General features: G+C 47.0%; 12 protein-coding genes across 12 annotated transcripts; 5 read left to right on the top strand and 7 right to left on the bottom strand.

Moving 5' to 3' along the window:
• Positions 1-44: 44 nt before the first annotated feature.
• Positions 45-659, bottom strand: SERLADRAFT_381492 (uncharacterized protein; the record flags this gene model as incomplete). The annotated part of the gene is made up of 2 exons (XM_007315204.1): positions 45-468; positions 553-659. The coding sequence occupies 2 exons, from the start codon at positions 625-627 to the stop codon at positions 352-354; spliced, it is 192 nt and encodes a 63-aa protein (XP_007315266.1).
• Positions 660-1,042: 383 nt separating this feature from the next.
• SERLADRAFT_460108 (uncharacterized protein) lies at positions 1,043-2,205 on the top strand (the record flags this gene model as incomplete). The annotated part of the gene is made up of 2 exons (XM_007315203.1): positions 1,043-2,042; positions 2,096-2,205. The coding sequence occupies one exon, from the start codon at positions 1,536-1,538 to the stop codon at positions 1,926-1,928; it is 393 nt and encodes a 130-aa protein (XP_007315265.1).
• Positions 2,206-2,317: 112 nt separating this feature from the next.
• On the bottom strand, positions 2,318-2,951 carry SERLADRAFT_381490 (uncharacterized protein; the record flags this gene model as incomplete). Its single annotated transcript, XM_007315202.1, has 1 exon — positions 2,318-2,951. One exon carries the CDS (start codon positions 2,849-2,851, stop codon positions 2,672-2,674), a length of 180 nt encoding a protein of 59 aa, XP_007315264.1.
• Positions 2,952-3,205: 254 nt separating this feature from the next.
• Positions 3,206-4,270, bottom strand: SERLADRAFT_434943 (uncharacterized protein; the record flags this gene model as incomplete). The annotated part of the gene is made up of 5 exons (XM_007315201.1): positions 3,206-3,619; positions 3,672-3,755; positions 3,807-3,932; positions 3,988-4,211; positions 4,264-4,270. 5 exons carry the CDS (start codon positions 4,268-4,270, stop codon positions 3,206-3,208), a joined length of 855 nt encoding a protein of 284 aa, XP_007315263.1.
• A 157-nt stretch (positions 4,271-4,427) lies between these two features.
• On the top strand, positions 4,428-5,205 carry SERLADRAFT_381487 (uncharacterized protein; the record flags this gene model as incomplete). The annotated part of the gene is made up of 5 exons (XM_007315200.1): positions 4,428-4,430; positions 4,489-4,575; positions 4,627-4,671; positions 4,725-5,102; positions 5,158-5,205. 5 exons carry the CDS (start codon positions 4,428-4,430, stop codon positions 5,203-5,205), a joined length of 561 nt encoding a protein of 186 aa, XP_007315262.1.
• Positions 5,206-5,523: 318 nt separating this feature from the next.
• Positions 5,524-8,017, top strand: SERLADRAFT_460104 (uncharacterized protein; the record flags this gene model as incomplete). The annotated part of the gene is made up of 14 exons (XM_007315199.1): positions 5,524-5,777; positions 5,830-5,878; positions 5,931-5,999; positions 6,054-6,096; positions 6,162-6,359; positions 6,414-6,445; positions 6,499-6,554; positions 6,608-7,133; positions 7,195-7,251; positions 7,305-7,338; positions 7,394-7,417; positions 7,479-7,618; positions 7,676-7,686; positions 7,741-8,017. 14 exons carry the CDS (start codon positions 5,637-5,639, stop codon positions 7,900-7,902), a joined length of 1,542 nt encoding a protein of 513 aa, XP_007315261.1.
• An 18-nt stretch (positions 8,018-8,035) lies between these two features.
• SERLADRAFT_460099 (uncharacterized protein) lies at positions 8,036-10,268 on the bottom strand (the record flags this gene model as incomplete). Its single annotated transcript, XM_007315198.1, has 9 exons — positions 8,036-8,642; positions 8,711-8,959; positions 9,013-9,082; positions 9,134-9,403; positions 9,455-9,525; positions 9,578-9,704; positions 9,765-9,791; positions 9,844-10,070; positions 10,130-10,268. The coding sequence occupies 9 exons, from the start codon at positions 10,187-10,189 to the stop codon at positions 8,202-8,204; spliced, it is 1,542 nt and encodes a 513-aa protein (XP_007315260.1).
• A 700-nt stretch (positions 10,269-10,968) lies between these two features.
• SERLADRAFT_366694 (uncharacterized protein) lies at positions 10,969-13,835 on the top strand (the record flags this gene model as incomplete). Its single annotated transcript, XM_007315197.1, has 14 exons — positions 10,969-11,022; positions 11,074-11,103; positions 11,165-11,205; positions 11,255-11,299; positions 11,357-11,460; positions 11,524-11,869; positions 11,922-12,048; positions 12,106-12,576; positions 12,633-12,973; positions 13,036-13,192; positions 13,243-13,352; positions 13,403-13,443; positions 13,501-13,636; positions 13,676-13,835. 14 exons carry the CDS (start codon positions 10,969-10,971, stop codon positions 13,833-13,835), a joined length of 2,163 nt encoding a protein of 720 aa, XP_007315259.1.
• A 2,852-nt stretch (positions 13,836-16,687) lies between these two features.
• Positions 16,688-17,839, bottom strand: SERLADRAFT_460093 (uncharacterized protein; the record flags this gene model as incomplete). Its single annotated transcript, XM_007315196.1, has 4 exons — positions 16,688-16,781; positions 16,837-17,362; positions 17,421-17,480; positions 17,538-17,839. The coding sequence occupies 3 exons, from the start codon at positions 17,548-17,550 to the stop codon at positions 16,941-16,943; spliced, it is 495 nt and encodes a 164-aa protein (XP_007315258.1).
• A 155-nt stretch (positions 17,840-17,994) lies between these two features.
• On the top strand, positions 17,995-19,671 carry SERLADRAFT_460090 (uncharacterized protein; the record flags this gene model as incomplete). The annotated part of the gene is made up of 7 exons (XM_007315195.1): positions 17,995-18,338; positions 18,415-18,526; positions 18,582-18,879; positions 18,930-19,069; positions 19,124-19,244; positions 19,306-19,503; positions 19,563-19,671. The coding sequence occupies 7 exons, from the start codon at positions 18,014-18,016 to the stop codon at positions 19,584-19,586; spliced, it is 1,218 nt and encodes a 405-aa protein (XP_007315257.1).
• Positions 19,672-21,850: 2,179 nt separating this feature from the next.
• On the bottom strand, positions 21,851-24,036 carry SERLADRAFT_406355 (uncharacterized protein; the record flags this gene model as incomplete). Its single annotated transcript, XM_007315194.1, has 4 exons — positions 21,851-22,242; positions 22,299-22,905; positions 22,951-23,297; positions 23,601-24,036. The coding sequence occupies 4 exons, from the start codon at positions 24,034-24,036 to the stop codon at positions 21,851-21,853; spliced, it is 1,782 nt and encodes a 593-aa protein (XP_007315256.1).
• A 159-nt stretch (positions 24,037-24,195) lies between these two features.
• On the bottom strand, positions 24,196-24,821 carry SERLADRAFT_460088 (uncharacterized protein; the record flags this gene model as incomplete). The annotated part of the gene is made up of 2 exons (XM_007315193.1): positions 24,196-24,353; positions 24,449-24,821. Coding segments are annotated over 2 exons (210 nt in total), but the record flags the coding sequence as incomplete, so codon positions are not given.

Genomic DNA, 24,821 nt, shown 5'->3' with positions numbered 1-24,821 from the left:
TGTTGGCCCATGTCAGCGAAACTAGTCTGCCATTTCTCTAAATTGACTCAATATGACGACGAACAAAATCACATTGTAGCAGTCCGGCCGTGTTTTGTGGGATGTCGAACCCCTCTCACTGTCTTTGCAAGACACCCACATCTCACCGCCCTGCTGGCGGATATCCACAGGCAGTCCATTTTCTTGAAGCCTGTCAATGAGGTTCAGGCACCTTACTTCTTTCTTGCTTCAGTTGAGAAAGATATCGTTCACGATCCTCGTTCTACTTGTTGCTGTCACTAGGACGCTCTCCTCACATTCATGTCGGCGGGGAGTTCTTCAACAATGGCTGAACCTCAACTATCTGAAGATTCAGATATAGATCTTGGAGCTAGGCCAGTGTGGTTTGGCAGGCAGTACTTCGGCCAGCCTTTCAGTTCTATTCTCCCTCGAGATATGCAATGGCGAGTTCAACAAAGTTCTAATTGGGTGCGCAGACAAAGTTTTTGAAATCCTACCATACATCGTTGCTCATTCAAGTTCTCACATATGCATTAAATCAACTCAAAACAGCACAACGGCTTTCTGCAGCACTACAATGCTTGGCAAGCACAGCTGGCACGACGCGAGGCACGAGGGCAGCGGCATGTTCAAAGAATGACAGTATGGCACGCAGAACAAGAAAGGCGTAGAGCAGAAGAACAACACAGGCGTGAAGAACAGACACGACTTGAACGACAACCTGAGCGACTGGTTGCTTCAAGATCACACACGGGCCCTGGCCCCGATCAGGCTACGTCCTCTCATATCCCGTGCTTACGCCCAAATAATCAGCGAGACGAACCCTGTTTCATCTGGCCTAGGGATGCCAAATGTTATCGTCAATTTTGGGCGGTACAAGCACCATACGTTTAGTTGTATGTACCAACGGAAAGGCTACATGAAACTACTGCTTCTTCCCTCCCGCGATCATTTTCCTTTTGTGCGTTGGTATTTAATCCTCTCAGCTTTCACTAAAAGTCTAATATCTATTTGGTAATAGTACCGAGCGCTTCTCAAACTCAAGAAACAGTACGACGAGGAGCGCCAAAAACGTCCCTACGTACGACGTAATGCAACAGAACACATCGGGGATAGAGGCGAAGATACAGGGTGGTCTGATATGATTAAGGGAGGGGTTAGGGATATTGAGAGTCCATTCGAGGGATCAGGAGTGGACAGTGACTACCATGAATCGGAAGATGCAGAGATTGAAAGTGAAGACGTGGATGAGGGATTGGAGTCCAGACATGTGAATCAATCCACTTCGACGACTATGCATCGTGACGCTGGCTTACTTGGTTCTCAAACGTAGCAATCTCCTCGAAATACTGACCCGGAAAGCGATGATGATAAGTCTGAAGACTGCCCGGGTTCTCGGCAATCACTACCTGCAAGTCCAGTGCACAGCACCTTTTCAGATGATAGTAGCACAAACGTCGGGGATGACGAGATTCTAACGCTTGGTGTCAAAGTTGTAAGCGCAGGAAAGAACTCGCGCCTTAGAATCGACACGGATGATGAAGGCGGGAACGACGGTGATGATGAGGATGACACTGGGACAGATCAGGATGTCGACTCAGAAGCAACTGAAGAAGAAGATGAGACTGATTTTATTGATGAAAATGAAAGCGGGGAAGAAGACGAAGGTACATATGTACCCCCTGCTTCAGTCGCGGCTCAGGTTGCATCACTCAGCCCCCGTCAATCGGAGCTTCGGTGCCCTCCAAGGAAACGGAAGCGAGAGGCGTCAGAGAGCGAGTCTGACTCCTCTGCTAGTGCGGGCAGCCATCTTGCGAAACTTTACCCCTATTCCCAGAATGACGATTCCGATTCAACGCTCGACCGAGTGCCATCTCCTGCCACATCTCCTCCTGAGACACCCAAGAAAGCAAAGAAAACGAGGTTAATGAGTCTCACGTCAGATGAGCAAAGTATTCGTTCAGCCACGCTATCCGAAGAGGAACAATTACATGTTTCACCTTCGCGTTTCCTAAAGCGGGGGGTAGTCTTGTCTGATGAAGGTGTGGTCTATATAGATGGGCAGTGATGTTCACCTCGATGATTTCTTTGACAGATTCTGATTCTGATGTGTATCCTGTTTGGCATCCTCGTGGCAAAGCTCATATTTGGTACGAAGATTCGGAGGATGCAGCCAACACTTCATGAAACGGATGCAGTTATTGCAGTGAGATGTCAGATTCAGATTACCGCTGAATAGATTATCATTTACCACAAATGATGACAGGATACCAGCTTACTATGACATACTATACATGTTTGAAACTGGCGCAATTATGTACTTCAAACTGAAGTTCGAGATACTCTATCCTTGAGACATTTGACTTCGTCGTCATGCAGACATGAGAACCAAGAAATAAGAAAATTGGATATGATAAAAAATATAGATCGTACTCGTACATTGAGTCCCATACACTACAACTCTGACAACAGCCCAACAAATAAACATCGGAAAAGAGGGGTTGTATGACCACTCCCTCATCCGAGCAGCGCTCTGCAACCTTACCCGAAGAAACCAAAGCCTAGGGTTGTCAGCAATCATCCGAGCAGTGCTGAACACGGACTTGTGTACGCATAATAAGCGGGGTTGTAGTGGGCACTTCGTGCATGAACCACTCCCAGATAAGCTTGGTTACGATAGGGGCATCTTCACTATTCGCTTCTGCAGCTTGCAATTTTGACCATACAACGTCTTTGAAAAAATGACTTGTTCGGTAGAGCTTGTCCTTATGTTCAGAGCTGAGTGCTCTATGGCTTGCCTGACTTGGAAGCTTGAATAGTGCCTCTCTTGCCAAGGGTTTTCAACCTTCATCAACTTGCCAAATAATGAATCTTGTGTGGAACTTGACAAAACAAAACAACGTAGTAGAGGATTGAAAAACGAAACGAATGCAACGGAACGATTACAAGCAAGAAAGTTGGGAAGACGAGAATTACTTGACAACTTGAATTTTGTGTTTCTGTGCTATATCGAATTGAGACCAGGTCCTTGTTTTTGACAGGAAACAACGAGAAAATTTTGCAACACTTGGGGCTTGCAGGAGGAATGACCGCCATGAACCTCTTCTTTCAATTGAATAAAAATTTGACCTCTTGCCCTAGCCTTCGCCATCTTGAACCGCAAAGAATGCAGCTAAGCACTCTACCTAACTTGACTTGGGGATCTTCACCAACGGGAAGGAGCATCGACGGACGTGGGACCGTTCCCTGCAGGTCCGTCATAATCCCTACGTGCCGGGCTGCTACCCCTAGGAGGACTTCTTGAATAGCTCCTGCGACGCCTGTAATCAGGTGAATAACGGCCACTTCGAGGAGGGGGACTACGCCTCTCGCGCCAGTCCCTGCTGTCACGACCGTAGGGATCCCTGTCTCTTTCGCGGTCGGAACGGCGGTAGTCACGGTCACGGTCACGGTCGCGGAAAGAATCCCTGAAAGAGTCACGATGATCCCGGCCTCCACCGCCGCCACCCTGGTACGAATCCCGGTTGGAACGCCGATGACCCATATACTCGCCGGGGGTCGGAGCATGAGGCCGATCGGTAACTGAATAATCGACACGAATGCGCCTGCCATTGAGGTCCTGAAAATACCATCAGCCAGTGTCGAACAAGGCGCACCGAAATAATACACACCACACCATTCAGTTCCTGAATGCAACGTGTCGCTTCTTCAACAGTTGACATCTTGATGAACCCAAATCCTCGAGAACGGTCAGACTGCTAAGCGAGTTAGTACCGTTCACCTGCAACAAACAGACAGAGACATACTCGTTGATCATATACAATGGTAACTTTCTCTACCCTTCCAAACCGGCTGAATTCTTCATCCAGGTCACGCTCCTGAGTACGGATACTGAGTCCAAACACTCCTAGCACGTTGCTAGGATTGGGCGCCTGCTTCGCAACATGAGATGTCTGCTTTTGAGGAGCTAATAGATGATCAACGTACAATTGGAGCATGAGAAGGCCTCTTGGGAGGAGGAGACCTACGTCGGAAAGGGCTTCGAAAGCCGCCGTTGCTACGAGCAGGACTACGGGAGCGAGAGCGGCCTCGTGCAGGTGGGAGGTCACGGTCTCTCGCGTCCGACTGCAAAGCTGGAGCAGCGGGCGGGAGAGCATTGTAAGCATCCGAATAGGGGTCTACAGGAGGAGCAGCTGGTTCGCCGTACTGTGCTTAGGGTTAGCCAACATTGCCTACAACAGCAAGCACGGGTTAGAAAACGACGCACCATGGTGGTTGCAGGTTGAGAAGGAAGTTTGCCTCTGTTTGTTGCGGATTCAGAAATGAAAGCCCGCGATCAAAACTCAAAATTATGGTGCTGCATAGTTTAACAAGCCTCCGATTCCGCGACTCAACATACCCAAACAGCACATTCCGGCAAGACCAAGATGGTGAGCTCGTCGTCGTCGCCAGCGACAAAATAGTCTTCTTAACGATGGTCATCTACAGGGTATCGACATCAAGGCACATCACGTCAAGAAATCGAACCGAACGAGCCCAAAAAGCGAGGATCCTTACCTCCTTTTGCTTGTTAAGGTGCGTTCAACCTCTCCAAAAAGCATTATGCCTTTCTCATACGTGCTTTAGCTCTACCGTTTCCTGGCCCGTCGCACGGATTCGAGCTTCAACCAGGTCAATTTGCTTTGGGTGCAGTCCGGGCTTATGTGCTTAATCTAGAGTTTTAGGTCATCCTTCACCGCTTGTTCCTTTCCAAGATCAACCGCCCTCCTATTTCCCTGTCAAGAATCACAAAGGAGACATTGGCTACACCAGACCTCGCATCAAAAATCATCGTACAAGTTGGCACCGTCACCGATGATGTCCGCCTGACCGAAGTTCCTAAACTCACTATCGCTGCTCTGCGATTCACGCGTGGTGCCAAGGAGCGCATCCTCAATGCTGGCGGTGAGGTGTTGACCTTGGACCAGCTCGCCCTTAGGGCACCTACTGGTTCCAACACTGTCTTGTTGAGGGGCAAGAGGAACACTCGTGAGGCCGTCAAGCACTTTGGCATGGGTCCTCACAAGCATAAGAAACCTTACACCGCCTCCAAGGGCCGCAAAGTATGTCCTTGCTTTTCGTTACTCTATAGGCAAGTTTATATGTTAATGTTCCTAGTTCGAGCGTGCTCGTGGTCGCCGAAAGTCTCGTGGCTTCAAGGTATAAGGAAGCAAACAAAATCGACGTGGAGTCGGTACGAGGGCATGTCGAGTCGAGGTTTTGCTATATGCACTATGGGTCATACTTTTACGAATACAATCTTTCCACTTTTAGGCTCTATTGCTATGTATGCCTCATCATATATCTTCGCAAATTCGCATTGACATGCATCTATCATATCTGAGATGGTTATCATTGCAATTGGCTGCGTTGTGCGAAAACATGCATCCGTGTTGGAAACGTAGTCTATCATGATAGATCAAGCCGTGCATAAATATACCGCGCCTCTATTTATGACATATAGTACCATCGCGACATATACATAACTCCACAGCTTCATAATGTTCCCATCTGTTGTCTTCTGCTTATAACAATACTAGGTATCTCATCCTGGTTATACCCAGCCTGACATTTTCTGTCGAGTTTCGACAGCGAATATGGCGGCGCCTCACAGCTCTAAACGTTCCTTTACCGGTCATCATGTTTTATTACCCGCGTCAGAGCAGGACAATCATGTCCTTATACCCTTGGTGCCCACCCGCACTCTTATGTCTTGGACCTTCGGTCGTGGAACAGTGGTAAGTATGGTTATATCAACGGACAGAAATGGCAAGCTGAGTTGGGTTGAAGATATACAGAATTTGGCCTGCCGTCCTGTTGCATACCCTTTTTGCTGCTGGCAAGCCATCTCTCAACCCTCTGCACGAAATTCACTCATGTGACACACGCAGGTGTTGTGTATCTAAGTCTGGAAACAAAGTATAATTTAGCTTTGCCTCCAGTCCTGCTCACTGTGCTTGGTGCGTTAATTCTTGATTACTCGCTGGATTAATTTTGATCGACTTCCTTGTCAGGTCTCGTCATCGGTTTCGTGATATCATATCGCGCCTCGAGTGGGTAAGACACCCATAACTTGGCAGTATTGTATGACTCGAAACATTCTGACCCGACTTGACAAACAGTTACGACCGCTATTGGATGGGACGGAGCTCGTGGTCCGATGTTACATGCACAGCACGATCGTTCTCTCGCTTAATCTGGTTTCACGTCCCTCCCCGACTTACCTCCAAATCCTTAGAAGAATTAGGCACAGAGGCATCTGCCGAGGAGATACTTACTGTCATGACCGAAAAGAGGTTCGCACTTGACTTGGTCGAAGCGTATGTAACGAAATCTCTCGCATTAAATAAGAAATTCTAAAGTTCTGCGTGAAGTTTTGTCGTCGCATTGAAGCATCATCTCCGAGGTGGGTATTGTTAATACTGCTCGATTCACTTTGCACTAAACTCCATTGAACAGGCGAAGTCGGGATCTACTACGAAGACTTATACCCTCTGGTCCATCAACTCCACGGTGTGAGACCAATTTTTTTCATCGAACATACAAAATACTAAACCACATACTAAAGCATCATGCACCTCATCCTAAAGATCCCGCCGTAATTAAATCGCCAACATTACAACCTCCCTCAGATGCTACAGTGTCTAGCAGCTCTACTTCTCGTCTGCTTTCAAAACGTGGTCCCACTAACCCCACTAACGACATTGAGGAGCCCAGTATAGTTCCCATCAATGCATATGGTACCTTTGGCCGCTCCGAAACTAGTTTCAGCACTCGTTCGCGCACCTTAGTTCGCCGACCCTCAATACTTTCTTTTACGTCCTCGCATGGCGACCACCATACGATCTTACCATCTAACTTACATGCCAAGGCCACATTATTTTCAAGCATATCTGCGGAACTTATACCTTTTGAAAGTTTCTTTAGTTCCATCGAGCGGTGGATCAAGAGGATATTTGGTTTGAAAAGCTCAGACCGCCGTACTCACGCAAAACACCGCCCTCGAGTAGCAGGCGGTGGGGAGAATCTCCCGCTAGAAATTCTTCGATGCTTGAGCGACTGGTGCGCCGTTTTGGAAGAGAGACAAACCGCTGGTAATTAATATACCGCGTTACAAATTATGTTGTTGACCATATGGTACAATGCCCTTGACAGGATCCAGCTTGGGAGGAATGCATGGTTGCATCTCTAGTTTTGAAAGTAGTTTATCAGGTATTATCGATTCCATGTGTGGTGGTGCACGATGCTCACTGGTATATTCTCAGCCTTGGAAAAAATTCTGACCACACCATTGCCTTTGTTCGCCCTCATGTTATTTCAGTATTGGCGGTTGCTGACGAACGTACCTGATCAGGGTCTTTTCGGTTCATATTAAACAGTGCGTTTAAATCTAGGAGATTGGGCACCCAAACTGCCATCTGATTGCCTTTCAACTTCAGTACTGTCTGGATCTACTTATTTTTCCTTCCTTTCCAGCTTGTGGACCAATTTAGATGGCACACTATAGCTGGTGTGCTCGTTGCAGCGTTCATATATCTCGGTCTCGTAGCTGCAGGTGAAGAGATAGAACAACCGTTCGGCAAGTCTACATTTTCTTCCGCAATTTCCATACTCTTGCTAATACACGAGAGTGTAGGTTATGATGACGTATGTAGTACAAACTTCCACACTACTGCGGCATTTACTCACCACTTACTTTAGAACGATCTCGACCTCGATCTGTTCTGCCGTGAAATTATTCACGCGGATATCGAGCTTCTCAAAGCGACCTCCTGCAACAACTCCCATGTCGACTCTCAGTTCACACGCACAAACGGCATGATTTCCATCGTCGCTGCCAGAGAGAGGGTGCATGTTGACTGAAGTATGTATGTACCGGCCAGAATTATAGGCTATACAGCGCAGGCTACAATAACGCTTGCTTTGAATGCGCGATCAGCCACATTTTACCTGAATGGAAAGCCAACTCAACCACTTAGCAGTTAGATTTTCTCAGAATGTCAACACCTCAAGCTATAACCTCCATTGCAACTCTCAACACTTAGCAAGCCTGCTCTAACACATCGCTCGAACATCATGATGAGTAGCATAGCAATTACGTATCTGCGGTATAAATGTGATCTATGTTACGTATCGTGAAACTATTCCGGAGGGAAACCGCATCAATTTAACCTTTTTTCAACTTCAGCTACCGCAGAGTCCATGGGAGGGACAACATAGGGACCAGGTGTTTGTGGTCGACTGTTCTTGCCATTTCCAGCGTTCTTTCCTTCAACCTTCTGCATGTTCTTGCAGATCTTCGATCCACCAGAATAGAAGAAGACAAGCGTAAGTCCGACCATCCAGAAACCATACCAGCCGAGTTGCCGCCAGGCTTCCATCGAGTCTCTGAAGGTAAGCAACATGAACGGAGCTGCTACGTAGTTCAAAACCATGATCGATGCGACCGTGCCAAGGATGTCATATATACGCTTAATAGTAGTCGTTGGCGAGCCTGCAGGAGGCAATACGAGGGGACGGAAGTTCGCACGGCAAAGACGCCCTGCAGTCGTTATGAATCCACCGAAGATGAACGTAAGATAATAACCACTAGCAATACCATGCTGTATGCAATGTGTAAGACTTCGAACACGCCGTCGCATATCAGAGGGTTGATATATGAGTAACTCACCCAGAAAGCACTGGTGGCAAAAGTAAGCATGCTGCTCCGGAAACCGGGCTTCTTGCCTTTAGGTGTGACACGTTTGTAGATACACTCTCTAAGCCAAACGTTCGTTTTCATGTTCCACGAGTCCAGAAGGACCTTGAAGTTGGGCGCTAACTCGATCAACGGGATGTTAACGTTGGCTGCCCCTTCCCAAAGCGATTCTCCGGTCCGGCTATATCCCGTGAAGCCCAACCCAGTTAAGATGCTGGCTCCCTATGAATACGACGGTTCGCGATAGGTATCATATACAATGATGAAGATCTTACCTCTGTCAGTGTCCAAACTGCATAATACTTTGAACGCTCGACCAGTCCACATAGCTGGAAGTAAGCAATTCTATGGGCGAATGTTAGTCGGCCAAAATGACGTTGGAATGCCAAAGCGTACCGATAGAAGATTCCTTTGGTGACGAACCAAGGCGTGATGGCCACACTGTAATTGAAAGAGGGGCCAAAGACGACGAAAAGACCTAAAAACGCGAGGCCAGTCACCATCTTACGGTACGCCACGCGCTTCCTTCCATTGGGCACAGCACGCTTCTGAGTTATTACACCGACTCTGCTGCTCTCTGCAGATGTGAACAGAGTCTCGTCGATCAAAGATATATACGATGCGTAATCTAGATAGGGTCCAACGAGAATACCCGGGAAGTAGAAACTATGCAAAGGTTGTAATGAGTTAGATTTAGGTGAGCAATAAAGTACATACGCATAACCAAGGAACTCGAGAAGAGTAGGGTATCTGACTACTCGTTTCTCCAACTGCCACTTGTCTAAGTCCTAGAGATATATTCAGGCCCATGTGGCGTCGATTGGAGTAGTTTATGCATACCTCTGCTTTTCGCCTGCCATCCCAAACGTTCCAAGCAAATGTCGTGAGTTTCATAGTCAGAACCATCTGAGGTCCAGTTATTTCGACTGTCTCGTAACTGAAGTTGTAGATGGCGCGTATAATGTGGCTTTATATTATGTATACTATAGGTTAGTCTGCGAAAATAGTCCTGATCCCCAATGCTTACTTTATGGTCAAATGTCCCATGACGAAGCTATCTGAAGTGATAAACAATTGCACGAAACGTTGAAAGCAAGGAAGCTCACGCAAATACGAGCCATGGCATGCGAGGACCACGGACACTGGCTGCAATTATATAAGTTCCTAGAACACTCCCAAGTAACTGCGCAAAGCCCCAGTAAAGATTGAGAACAGGGAAGAAGTAGAAAAGCGTGATGCATATATTAAAGAGATGCTTTAAATTGGGCCGAGAAGATGGAATGCGTATGAATACACTTCCAAGAGGATATGCAACTAGGAGACATGAAATGAGCTAACATAGAGCAACCGTGAGGCTTTGTTCTATTCTGTCATTTGCTTGAGATGACCTACCTTTATCTGGTCGACAGAGGCACCGACCGCGTTAGCCAAAAGAACGAAAAGTGCGTCCATGGTTGCGAGACGAACACAAGCAACGTGAACGTTGCCTTTGAGAACAAGTTGACCAAATTTTTATACAATGGCTTACTACATAACGTACAGGTCACGGTCAAGGGCTACCCCAACAAATGAGTACTCCCACGATACCCCATTAGGAGTGGTCCGATAACTATACCATGAACAAAGTTCCATGCAGTCACTTCCGATAATACCAGCTTTTCCGGTAGTTGAGCGCTGCGCATCGAGTACGGTAGAAACGTAGGATTAGACGAGCAACAAACAACCGCTTGAATATTGCCGCGATACTGACATGTGTCGGCCAGTTTCGAATTGATCACGGTATTAGCAGCCACCGAGATTTGACCACATGAACTGAACTAGGATATACACTGCCATTCGTGCCGACGGTAATACTGCTTACAGTCAATAGCACAGCAGGACGGTATGTACGCAGTATTTTGCACTGCAGTGCAAAGAAGAGATGGGTCAAAGGAGCAGAGGGGTCCGAGGAGGCTATTCGCCGGGGTAGATCAGCGAGAATTACCACGGTAGTACCAGTGCTACAATACTTATACAAGTGTGGCAACCATGACCATGTTCACCACCACGCCTCGGCATCTTCCTACGTATACGTGACAGTTGCACTCTGATCGTTAACGGCTTGTACCACCTGGGAATCACTTCCAATCCCCCTACCGCCCTTTTATTTTTCTTTATCCATCTGGCCTTGCAACAGCGGCACAATCTCTAAGCTGACCTTTTCTTAATCTTGCTCACGCACCACCCCCACAATGCCAAAGGTCCCCACAGCTCCATCAAGTCGTCCAGCTCTCCGTAGAAATCAAGTATGCGGTTTTACATAGGTCTTAGATCTCTCTTAACTTTTTCTTGTTCAGGCCTGTCGTGCGTGTCGAAAGAGGAAGCTGGTAAGTCGTAGCGGGTTCGTATCTCGGTTGTACACAAACTGAGGCTTTATCTATGTCCTAGAAATGCGATGCTGCTCGTCCACATTGCGGAACCTGTGTAAAGTAAGGTGATTGATTATTGTCGAGATTCTGAATCCAATAAAGAAACAAGGCAGTGGCAGTCTTTAACAAGTGTACCAGCCCCTGTCGGATACGCGTAGGCCACTTCTCTAGCCTGCATCACAGCGACCGTGCCAAACTTAATTAAACCTAGGCACCCCGCAGAACCACAATGCATCTACGATCCAGTAGAAGGCTTAACATTAACACCTGACACGGATCCCATGGAGAAAATTAGACTACTGGAGGAAGAAGTTTGTATGTGGCATTCTCACCCGCATATATGCAACATACACTGGATCTGAGTTTGTTTTTCATTAGTTCAACTCAAATCAAAATTGCAAGAACGGACAATTGCATCACGTTCTACTTCTCCTCAGCATCTATCCACGCAACATCGTACATATAATCAAAGCCTACATAGCAGCAACTACTCTTTATCTCCTGCTGGCAGTCAATTGTCAGATCCCGTTCACAGTTCAGCTTCACCAGACATCTACGTAGGCCGTGTTTCGTCTGCAGAGTGTCCAGAAGTAGGATACCGGAATGAGAAAAACAGCCCAGAAGTTCTCGGTATCGGCAGTAAAAGCAATGCAGACTCGTTCATGGACTTGTTATTTTCAGGTTGGAATCCAGATCTGCCAGAACCTCATGTTCTTGACCACTAGTTTGTGTTTTAAACTCTATTCGCTTCTCTTTCCTATTGACGAGTTCTAAAGTATAGATGTGTTCTTCAAGAGTGATCCGTGTGGGTCGCGGATATTACATCGTTCATCCTTTTTGTCAGCAATGCGCTTACCCCCAAGGGACCCAGCGTTCCCTCATTCCGCCATACTACATGCCATAGTAATTATTCATTAATTTCATTTCTATATGCGCATAAAACATATTTATCTTATCTAGTGTGCCTCAGCGTCGCGTTGGTCTTCTCGGAATGTGACCCTGATGCCCGACGGTTCGCGGCAAGACCAATTCGCAGAGTTCCATGCCAGTAAAACGCGACAGTACATCGACAAGACAATGGCCACTGGAGAAGATATATTTCCAGTAGTGCAGGCTTGTGTGCTTCTTGCATGGTATTTTTATCAAGAGGGTCGATGGGTTGAGGTATGGATTTTTGCTGGTTTTCAAACACGCGTTGCTGTTCCTCTGCGCCTCAACTATCCGGGGACATTTTCCACGCAAGGATACAGCTTTTCAGGAGGGTATCTACCTCCTCCAAAAGATTTCAGAGATTTGGAATCAAGGAGGCGGACATGGTGGATGACCATCATATTTGATCGTATAGTCTCTTTTGGCGGCTGGTTACATGCCATTGACGAGAGAGACTTAGGGACTGAACTTCCCGTACGTGGTCAAGACTTCGAGGCAGAGGTGAGTATAGATATATAACGGTTCGTAGTCATTCTTCGAGCTCATGATCTGTACAGCAACCAATTCCAAGTAACCCCCAGGACATGTCCAGGGAGGATATTTTCACCTCACATTTCCCAAGGTACACAGACCCTTTCCTACTTCTCATCAAAGCCATCATGCTCTTTGGGCGCGTTACGGATTTCAATGTACGCAGTAATATGGGAGCTCCAACGGCTCCTAGCAAGAATCAGAATCCTTATATGCTGCAAGGTTTCGGCGAACTTGACGACCTTGTATACAGTAACTTTCTAGGCAATCTACCACAGATGTACAGGAATAACTACGGTGTTACTGATGCACCAAGTGGGAGTGCTCTCGACACCGACCTGTACATGGTTCACATCATACCACATGCGTAGGTCGTCCTTGATGGCGTTCAACTCATCTATCGAGTAATCTCATTTATTCCTCTTTCAGTGCCTCCATCACTCTTCACAGTCCCTACCTAGACTTTAATGACATGCAACGCACATCAACCGATCGCTGTGTCAGTGCGACACAGTCCATCCTCACGGCCTACTATATGCTTTCCGCGACCTCTTTGGACATCACGCGTTTACATCCTACTATTGTGGTGTGTGTGCTTGTTGCATCAGTCTTGCTGCCACTCTGAACATGTTCTAGGTTTGTTGGTACCTTGCTGCAGTGATACAAGTACAGTTCTGTAAACATCTTATAGAGATTAACGATAGAGACAGAGAAGCAGAAGTATGGGGCGAAATCAATGTGCTAAGGTAGAGTGTTTAACCGGTTTAGGAAGGTTATCATCTCATAGGTTTTACAGACAGGCAATGCTCAACTATGGGTCACGCTCGCCCATTGGAAGTGGGTCATGATTTTTTTTCTTTTCATCAGCTCTTCATTAGCTTACTATGTTAACAGCTCGCCAAGAAAAACTTCTACAGGGTCTCATGAAAGAGATCGTCCGATTGACTAGCCAGCGGCAGCCGCTCGAAGTAGGCTTGCCACTGTTCCCCTTTTCGCATGCCTCCGTTTTCTCTGAGCCTTTGGCAGTGCAGTCAGAGACTCCAATAGCACCGTTACCAGGTACCGGCAGCTCAGATAGAATGACCAAACAACCTCATGTTGGAGATATCCCTTCGGGGCTCACTATTGCGCCCTCACATTCTGTGGCATGGTCACTCGATGATATCAATGACCAGCGTTCAGGAATCAATTTTGAGATTTCACCTCCCTCTCAATGGCGTTACTCATAGTGAGCCTCTTGACATGATCATTTACATTTATATTTGTTGTTTTTTATGACTTTGTTTTTTTCCCCCTTGAGGGTGGTTGCCTAGTCAAATGGCTCGTTACGATACGCTGAATGACTGTTACATATTGCTGTTAGGTGGCGGGTTAGAACAATCCTCAAGCTTCCCCTTGCTCTATCTATACCAACATCAAACACCTGTTTGATTGTAATAATACTGGTTTTGGAACCGTAGGATGATATGTGTCACAGCTCTCAACACCCTAATGAAGATTATTGTACATCCATTTCTCGCAGTGGTCATACATCAACGGCTCCTCGCCTCATCTAACAACGCTCTCAATCGTGTACCATACAGAGTAGAGATTGGCGAAGTGCCCGAACCTGACTCCGCAAACTGCGTCCGATCACTAGTATTTTTGTTATCTTTGACTTTGGGTTTTTCAAACGACTTCTCTGGAGACGGGCCGATATCGTAGTGTCCTGTAGATGAAAAGTAATGGGACTGTGCCGACGAAGCTCTGGATGATACTGGGCGGGCAAAAATCAGACTCGAACTACCACCTGAAGAAGAACTCTCCAGCTCGCTGAGCTGCACATCAGTCACGAAAGGAATCTGCGAAACAAGTGTGTCCGTGGAATATAAACTAGGCGCGTCGGCTGTAGAGGGGTATCGGGGGTCGGGTGGGTCTGCAAATGGGTCAATTATTGGTTCGTGCCCCGATATCTGAGTCATTGGCTCTGAGTAATCGCTGCTACTCTCCGTCGACGCAAGGGAGCTCTGAACCTGCGGGATTGTGGCTGGTGGCGCCTGTAAGAATGAGAGCGACCGCGGTCGGAAATGACCACCACGCCGGCGAATGCGGATTCGACAGAGGACTACACAGAAAATGAGCACGCCTACCGCACTCAGCACCGTGCCCAAGATGATGGGGAGATGGTTTGAGCTGCAGTGTACGATAATCTGAATATGAAAAGTATGGTTCATTGTAGGTGGAGTGGGCTCACCTGGTGGCTGAAGTCTCGGTCCCTATCCCTGGCTGGTTGCTGGCGCTAGACGATGGCGTTGGGTGTCCGGCGCCAATACTTTCCACCGTCATGGTTGTTTCGTATGTGTGCCCAGAAACGGTTGTTTTGGTAGTCATAGTCATAAGGGTAGAAGATACAGCTACGATTCGCTGAGGGGATGAAGGAGGTTGGGAACCATGACCCGTTTGGCTTAGAGAGCTGATGAAGGGACAGGTTCAGGAAAAGGAGCAAGAAAAAATGAGGCGAATGCTTTACCCTGTGGTAGCTGTTCCAGATGGTCCGGGACTCGAAGACTGCGTGGGACTACTCTCACCAACACTCGCATTCGCACTGATGGTCTCTGAATTAGTAGCCGGTGTGTTTGTAAACGGAGGTGGCGAAGGTTCCGCGCATGGATTGGGAGGTGCGCCGTGGTGTGCGAAGGGGCTGGTTTCACTACTGCTTGTAGACACTCCAGTTGTTGCCGGTGTACCCGGAGAAGATGATGTCCAACTTTCGGCATATGTAGCTGTCCCCTGGGTAACTGTTGGTGATTCTGCGACAGATGTTGAAGGGTGATCCGTGCGTAAAAGGGGATCGCTTGTGCTGGTCGCATTCTCACTGGTCGTGGCGGAAGATACGATGGGGGAAGGTAAAGAAGGATGCTTCGTCTGCAAAGGAGAGTCGATTGATCCAAGTCCGTATGAAGTAGAAACTGATTGGGATACGCTACTCTGAGAGGAGAAAGAAGAAGGGGTAGGTGAAGAAAAAGGAGAAGACTGAGGGTGGTCAGTTACCAGACGACCATCAGTCATCGCCGTCGTTATCGGTTGAGTACTATTGGAGGAGCTAGCTGTGGAAGGCGACAAGGTTGCACTGGTGTTGTTCGTCGGCTGCTCCAGTGTTGCTGTCACTGTGGACAGCGACGAGGACGGCGACGATACATTCGCCTGCATGTGAAGGTAGGTCGTAGGTGCTGATGTAATCGAGGGCGATGAAATATCACCAGTGACTCTTCTGCAAAAGGAGTGGTAACGATGGGATGGCTGGGAAGACTCGAGACGCCAAGAGCAGAGGACAAGTGCTCAAACGTCATAGGAGCGACAGACCCATCCAAGACACGTAGTGAGTTATCCACAACTATATAGGCTGTTGTTTATTTAAGGCAGTAGTGCCTCCCACACTGTACCCGTGGATCAAGCGAGGGAATCAAAGGAAGCGGCTGTGGCCAGAAAGCAGACTCATAAACAACTGAGAACGCGCGTGAATATCGTTGTCGATCGCCTTCTGTACCATGCGTAACCTGGAAGCCAAGGTATCAGTACTTGCAATCATTCATACGGTTCTCGGGCAGCGCAAGCAATTGAACAGATAATAGGGCACGGGTCAATGAGGGTCTCGTGCACATTCGGAGTACGCAGGAAGAGAGCGCAAAACTTACAATTGGGTGAACGCTTTACCCACGACAACGAAAGAAGAAGAATGACACTCGGCGTCATGTCGGGACCATCCGCACCGGCCACTTATCATGATAATACCTTGCCCGCGTAGGAGTTTGAGTGGGAAAACATACCGTGCCCTTAAATGTGCGCTGGTGTGGGGAAAGTTATTTTTGACTTGCCTTTGCCAAGAACCATCATATGCGCCATACGGTTCGGTCTTTACATGCCCACAACCGGAACAAGGCTTGCCGATCGTCCACAAATTAAAACGCAATAATCAAAAGCTTCATGTCTGTCGTCTCTTCAGTCCTCGGAAGAAGACTGGTGGTGCGATGAGATCAAGTCACAGGCTCGTCTGCTGGCTAGTCCATGCAGTGCAGGCGCGAGAAAACTTCACAGAAGCCAAACCTCGAGAATCAGAAACTTAAAGACAGGTCAGGTCAAGTGCGATAAATAAATTTCGAGTATACTGAGCAAACGTAAATCAACGGACAAAAACCCTGGAAAAACCCTGCAGTGAGAAGAAAGGTTGCGAATAAAGTTTTGGCGACAAACATGTAGCGAATTGGAAAAATACCCGTTGGGCTCGACAAAAAGCTCCTGTGAACATTTCAGAACATGTACGAGCAACCCAGAAAACCCTCCCATTGAACTATCTGCTAGGATGAGTCTTCCTGAATAATGAAATTGCGTCTTGCGCCACTCGCTGACGTGCCCCAAAAGGATTTAAGATCCAAGAACCCCAAAACAGGAGAGGCCGACGAGTGTTTGTCACCTCCGAAGGACGAGATGCCATCGGACGAGTTATAGAAGTCAAGGTGAGGCCGACTGACTGCGAGATGTGCCAAAAGATGGCAAACCATGAGGAAGAGGAGAAGAGAAACGATGATAGCCGTCCGAGCTTTGAATGGAAACTGAGGCTGAAATTGTGCAAGATATGGAGAAATGCGTTCTCGAAAAGTAGGCTTTGGCGGGGGGGTGAGAAACGCAATGTAGTACTCGGATTCTGTAGTTGGCGAAGATGGTGTTACGATGATCGCTGGTAGAGCCGACTTTTCCGTAGCCAGCGGAAGAGAGAGGTCTGGTATAAGCGAGTAATGTGAGAGAGCAGAAAGAAGGTTGAATGGCTGTGCACTTACCCAGGGGTGCTGGGATGAGAGTGTAATCGAGGCGTTGAGGCAGACGGTGAATACGGGGTACTAGATCGGAGTAAACATGTGAGATAAGTTTGGCAGAATGAAATAGAGAAAGCTCACCACGACGAGCCATTGTTGACGATAGGTGCAGAGGTGCAGACGAATGCGATAGGTGAGTAATTTGGGCGACGATTAGCTTCTCAGGACTGTGAACCTCGGAAAAGAAGGCGAATGGGACGGGTGTGAAGTGATTCAGACCGGTCGGGTGAAACGAATGTAGACCAAAGGAGTGTGGGTTTTCCGGAAACGAATATACGAGAAAAACGTCGGGCAATGAAGCACGAACGACGAAGACGATGGAAAGGAATAAAGAGTGCAAACTTACTCTAACGATTGCTTAACGACTGCTTAATGAGAAAGATGAAAGGCCATCACAACCGCTTTATTGGCTGATGTAAGCTGCCCGCCAAACGGAGCGGGACCAGACCACGGACTAGGCAAGGGACCATGGTGGGTACCATGGACCTGGCATGGACCAGCGTTAGATATCTCTGACATTGTGAACTCTCCAGAAAACATATCACTGATCACTGGCCATGTCTTTGCTGGAGTCACCTTCCCTTCAGCCAATATATGCCTCTGCAAAGACCAGTTCTCTCTCAGCACAAAGCTATGTATTGTCCCTGACATCGGTAGGAAATCAATACGCAGCCTCCGCATCAGCGCCATCAAATACCATCCACCTGTTTGACAAGTCCAGCCTGCAAGAAATCCACACACTCCCAGGCCATAGCACAGCTACTACTTACCTCAGAACGGCAAAAGCACTAGCCGGTTCGTATCATGAAACCCTGCTCTCGTCAGGCAAAGACGGTTGTGTCAAAGCATGGGACCATCGCTCTGGTTCAGCTAGCATCAAAAGTAAGTGGTAACACTTATCCACCTACACTACGTGCGTTTTGACAACTTAAAAAAAGAACGTTTCGTTTCGTTTTAGTGTCCACATCAGGGAGATCGCGCGCCCTTCTCTCGTGCGATGTTTCGTCCGATGGCCTTACTGTCGCTGCAGGAACAGACTTGCAAGCAGAAGACGCGCTCATACTGTACTGGTGAGAATCATTTCATGCATTCACTTGAAATTTCACTGGACTCTCGATCATACAGGGATCCGCGTAATCCGGTAGCACCGCTTCGTACTCACGGTTCGACCCATTCCGACGATATCACAGCAGTTCACTTCGCGAAACATGACATCTCCCCTTTTCGCAACGTTTTGTTATCCGCCTCATCAGATGGCCTCATAAGCACATCAGATGCAGACGAGGAGGACGAGGACGAGGCTGTGTTAAGCATCGGTAACTGGGGCTGCAGCATATCTCAAGCAGGGTGGATCCAGTCTCCTTCAGATATCCGGGCTTGGGCTGCTAGTGACATGGAAACATTTAGTTGCTGGTCAAATGAGGTATTGCTCAATTTTTAAATCCTCCGTGACCTTACTAACACTTTAAAAAGCTCGATCTGCTTCAGGATCAGGATATTCGTGGCCCATCGATACACAATATAGAACGTACATGGGTAACTGATTATCTCATCACCTGCCTGAGCAGTCACCGTTCAAATGGGCAGCTTGGTGTCTTCGTCGGATCGAACGAGTACGAAGGTTTCGTCCTCTGTTAAGTCGCCATATTGATACTATTCCTCAACAGGGGTGATGTTGCTCTGATTTCGAGTAATGATTTGTCGAACTCTTCGTCACCATGGTCTCTCCACGGGTTATGGACGGGTGGTCACGTCGGCGTAGTCAGATCGCTCTTATGGGACGAGCAAGTGAGCCAAAGCCTCAATAATCTCGCCCGATCTTGCTGAATTGACTTTGGGGCGTTTACAGAACAGTGTCATCGTGACAGGAGGAGAAGATTCAAAAATAAATCTATGGTCGTGTCCATTTCTGGAAGACTTTGGTCTGGCAAGCGAAATCAAACAAGAAGGCGACGTCGATATGGAGGTAGAGATGGGCCTCGGCGCCCGTAGTCCCTCATCCCGTAAACGGGAATGGGACGTCCGAATGAACGTGGACGACGAGCAGGTATGTTCTTTCCCTTTTGTGTGGCTGGTGTCGTTCATCTATCAACTTAATATTGGAAGTTGGGCAAACGAGTGCGACGGTAGTGGATACTTGGGGACAAAAAAATGCCAGCTACTTAAAAGTTCAATGCGTGATCACATGGCTGCTTGAGACAATTCTTCGAATATGATTTTTGCTTCCCCCTATCCCATGCGTGGGTTGTGTGTTGTCGATATTGAAGCCTGACCATCGATCATACCTAATACTTGCATTCCTCGCTGGTTCTGAACTCATGAACCAACTCAAAGTCGACCAAGAACTCTTCATCACAGGTAGCTTCCCCTTTGTCAAGTTACAGGCTAAGTACTATATTCTCCTTGATAGAGATATCCATATTCTATGAACACGAGGCAGACAGGTGGACGATCACAAACTATTCGTCCTGTCAACTATATCATCTTTCGATATATTAAAACCTCACAGACTAGTCCGTGCTGGGGAAAGAGGGGAGCATAAGTATGTTTCCCAGTCTCCAATGGTATGTGGTGTCTCAAGCTACTAATTATTTTAAGGACTTCAACTGAGAATCTGAGTCATGGGAGGAGGGCTGCACGTGACCGTGACTTCCACACCTTTTGTTGGCAGTCTCTGCAAAATGCAACGTTGTTCATTCGTCTGTTTGATATTGTTTTATGCAATTGTTTGTTTCGAAACGCCTGACTCGCTCGAAAGATGCAAATAATACCGAGATGCTACAGAGGCTATGAAAGGAGATGACCCTACCCCAAATCCGAGTCAGCCACTAGGAGCTGGTGCTGAGGTACTGGCCGATTACGAGCTTTGGTGGTGTAACCATTTCCAATGGCTGAAGGATATTGGATATCTGCTTCGTCCTCGGTATGCCCCTGGATGGGTGCCATCTTGGCGAAGTTCCAAGAAAATATGGTATCGTTGTGAAGATGCTCAGATTCCTTGGGTAAGTGCCTCTGTTTACCAACGTTCATTTTTATCTGAATCAATCGCGTAGTACGGACACATTTTGGACGCAACTAGGATAGATGATGGCGCTTTCGTGGCCTTGAAAGTAGTAAGCAAGTCGCGTCATCCTTTCGAGGTTGAGATAGCAAGCTATTTCTCCTCCGAATCCATTGCAAATGACCCAGCCAATCACTGCATCCCCATATATGAAGTGACCCAAGTACCAGACGATCAGGACAAGGTCATTATGATCATGCCCCTACTAGGAATGCATGGCGATCCGTCATTTGATACTTTTGGCGAAGCTGTGGAATGCTTCAGACAGCTATTTGAGGTATCGACGTCCAATGATTTGCTATCCACTTAATCTTACTTTGAATTAGGGTCTGCGATTTATGCATAATCATCATGTAGCTCATAGGTCAGTGGAGTTCTTTGTTATTAAAAACGAGAGCCTTTCTATAAATTTTAGACAGGGACTGTATGACCCTGAATATCATGATGGATCCGAAACGTCTTTACATCGATGCATTCCATCCTTTTCAGCCCACGATGAGGCGTGATTTCAAGGGCTTAGCGAGACATTTTAGTCGCACTCAACGTCCACCCAAGTATTTCTTTATTGATTTTGGTATATCTTGTCGCTATGACCCTGCCGATGAAGAGCCCACGGAAGACCCCATATGAGGAGGCGATAAAACAGTGCCAGAATTTCGCAAATCAAATGAACCTCAAAATCCATTCTATACCGACGTATATTACCTTGGAAATGTTATCCGAGAAGATTTTATAGAGGTGAAAGAGGCTATAGAAACGACTGAGGTATTTCTATACTAAGCCCCCTACTACTTATAGTTGGAGGTGCTACTCGCTACAGTATAATGACTCCATGGAGTGGTGGCTATGCTCCATAGAGAACAATGGCTGCTTCAGCAGAGACCGGGTTTATCCGGTTTTGTCATATCTTTGCTTATCTTTGATCAATGATTCAATGGTTTTTGTTTCTTACAGCATAATGGAATCTAATCGCTGAGATATGGATTATCATTATAAGATAAACATTATCAGTCTACGATTACAGTAGATATGGTATCAGGATCTCTCTCATCCAAATAAGGAAACCGGCACAACTTTCCACCAATGCCATGAGTTGGCGCTAGAATTTCAGAAGCGCCAACTCATGCGATTGGTGCATATTTTAGTCAAAACTGTATTTCGCAACCTCATGACATTTTCATAAGCTGTTATCTTACCACAATTATCAGAAGGACAATAACGGTTGATTAGATATCATCAAAACAAATCACGGATATTCAGCATTTGTATGTAACAAACAAAAATGCAACAACAGCATATCAGAGCTATCTAAATGCAATGACAAACGAGAAAACTATGAATCAAATCTCATCATGGACCGGTATACTTCTTTGTCCGAGGAATTATTAACATAGAAGTAAAGAGGTACCTCCAGCGAGTTCATTGCATTTATGGTGCGATCCATTCTCTCTCCATAAACAGGAATGAGCTCAATGGCCTGAGTAATCAACGTCAATGGAATGAAACCCCCTAGTCGCTGAGTGTCTCCATTCAGTGACGGCTCAGAGTGGAAAGCCCTCTTGACAACAAACATGTCCACATCAGGCTGCTGAGCAGGGCTTGAAACAACCTTGAACAATTGAATATATGCGATTGGTTGATTTAACGCAGGATGAAGCACACTGCCTTTACGGGCGATGGGCACGATAACAGTCCGTACTTGTGCGACCTCAGGCATTTCTGTGGCTGGAACGAAGAGTCAGGATTAATAGTAAAAAATAGGGCACGCAACTAGAACAAACTTTTGAGCTGTATCAAAACGGTGTCGCAGTTTCCGAAAGGTGCATCATTACTTGGAGAAAACGCCTGAACCATCTGACTCGGCATGATGACCTGGGTTTTAAATACTGAATGCTGTTGTAGTCGAAATTTGAACCACAGTTGTACTTTATCGAATCCTAAATCAATTCCTCCCTGCCCATTAAAAGACCCCTGGCTACAACATTGTTTGATGGAAAGTCCTTTTACAAAGTTGTACAACGCAGCGCTGAGGTCTGGCAGATTTAATGAGATAGCAGCATCATGCATAGATGTAGAATGTATGTCGGGGACTACAGTGAGATGGAAAGCGATGTTTGAGTCGTCAGATGTGAGGCCCTTCAAGAAATGGTTTTGAACAGGGCGGGGGCTTTGATATTGTATTTCTTCGGCCGCAGTTGCGAACTGCAATACCCATGCCAGTTCAGGATCCAAGTCAGCAATCTCGTCTTGCTCTGTCCTGATAGCAACGTTCACAAGGTCCTGATGAAATAGTCGTAAGAGGGTGTACAGTTCGAACTGCCGGACCTTCTCTGCGATGTCAAGCAAACGAACAATCTGGAATATGAAATCACTCTGATGGCTGGTCCTCTGGAAGGTATGCTTGCAGTTTGTTATCAGTAGCCGTTCACTCACATCCGCTGTATACTGCAAGATGTTCCCTGAATTCTTGACCGCCCGTGCAAAGCTCTGCAAGAGCTCAAGCTTCGGAATCCAAAAGTGGTCCATAGCACCTTTTTTGCCTTGGCGTGCCTCGGCGTCCAGAATCGCCTGCTTGTGACGGTGAAATTCGGCGAGTGCGGCCTCCATTTGCGTGATTGATGTAGGGGTATAGATGGGATTCTGTGCAATGTATATGAAATCCACAATAGCACGGATAGCTCGGACAGCTTTTGGTGGGGCTGCACCTGCAATTGACGGCACAATTGTGCGCTGAATGTCGCGATGATCCCTGCCAGTCAATTGCTTGACGTGTGATATGCCTTTGGAGAAATGACGAAATCCAACACATTTGTGGTGACTTTTATATCAATCATCCAGTTCTTCGTTTCCGAGCATTGTCTTGCACCATAGAAGAACGTGGTCAAAAAAGAATTTATGGCAAGTGTGGAGTATTTCTGGGGTGAGAAAGATGGCAGGCTCAGCGAGGTGCCAGTTGTGCCAAAATGGTTGCTGGACCCCGCTGAGGCCAATGGCTTTGGCTTTGGCCTGGAACTCGGTGATCTGCTATCCATCGACAGTCTTTGAAAGACCATAAATTTGGCGTAACATGTGGTTTCCGGTACGTGGGGAATAAGGTTGACTGTCACCAAAGTTGGCTAATGTGGCTAGTGACACTGGATATGAATCCTTGGCTACACAGGCTATAAGCTGTTGCTCCGGAAGATCAGCTTGATATGCCACCAAGGGCATGAATACATAGCGAACGAGGCCAAATGGATCCGGGGTGAAAGTGCCTACTTTTGCTGCAATCTTGAGGTTCACACAGACTTTGTCCATACACTTATGCCACACCCGGGCTTGCAGTATGCCTTGGAAGTCATTGTGGACATCAAACTTTGGGGTCGGGATGAAAGCTACACATCTCCAAGCTTGTGCGGTGGCTTTCATGCGTACATCAGATGCAATATTAGCAATCATCAGGAAAGTGGGATGCATTTCAAGATTTCCTGTGCCTCTTGTGATGTTAGTCTTGTCCGAAGCCATAATTATTGGCATCATTGTTGCGCCTTCAGGGAATTGATTCTAAAAACCAAAATATTAGGTGCAAGTGGAGTATACACCAAAAAAAAACATTCCTGCAGTTCAAATGCATGATTGGCGGTCATGAATTTGCTAAATTCTCTTTGAACGCCTTGGTATGTTTTTCTAGGATCAAACATCATATGCTGTGCAAAAACCGGGTTCGCAAAGATATGCTGCGCGACTTCAAGAGCGTCTCTGTAGATCAAGTGTATTGGGGTAGATTTGTAACCGAGTAAGTGGAACTCGTGCTTCCAACTGGGTCCACTGGGCAACCATTTGAGCCATGTAATCAGCTCATTTTTTGTTCTTGAAAGATGGTTTATCTCGGGTCTTGAACTAAAATCGAGTTAATTTGATCAATACAATAACAAGAGATACGTGAACTCACCCACTCAAGTTTCAAGAAACAGACCATTTGAGACTGCATCAAGCATTTGCACATGAATTTTGCAAGCTCCCATTCCCCGCAATCCTGAAATGGATAATAAAACTGGTCCTTCCGTCAATACAAAAATTGGTCGGACTCCATCTCCTGCATTATGTTCTTGCCTTCATCATAGATATATCCTGATGTGGGGTGATAGCGAAAGCACAGCTTGGGAGGGAGAGCTCCCTGTGCTATGTGGGGAAGTGTACCTTCAGAAGGGATGTCAGAAAATGGATAGTAGTCAGCAGGTCTAGGGAGGGGGCGAGTACGACCACCACTCAGTATGGCAGAGGGAGTCCAACAGGTATTCTGGCTGTTGAGGTGCTGCACAATC

The sequence above is a fragment of the Serpula lacrymans genome (genome assembly GCF_000218685.1).
Source record: "Serpula lacrymans var. lacrymans S7.9 unplaced genomic scaffold SERLAscaffold_4, whole genome shotgun sequence".
Classification (NCBI taxonomy): Eukaryota; Fungi; Basidiomycota; class Agaricomycetes; order Boletales; family Serpulaceae; genus Serpula; species Serpula lacrymans.
The sequence above is the reverse complement of the archived record's forward strand: the minus strand, read 5'-3'. Positions and strand labels throughout refer to the sequence as shown.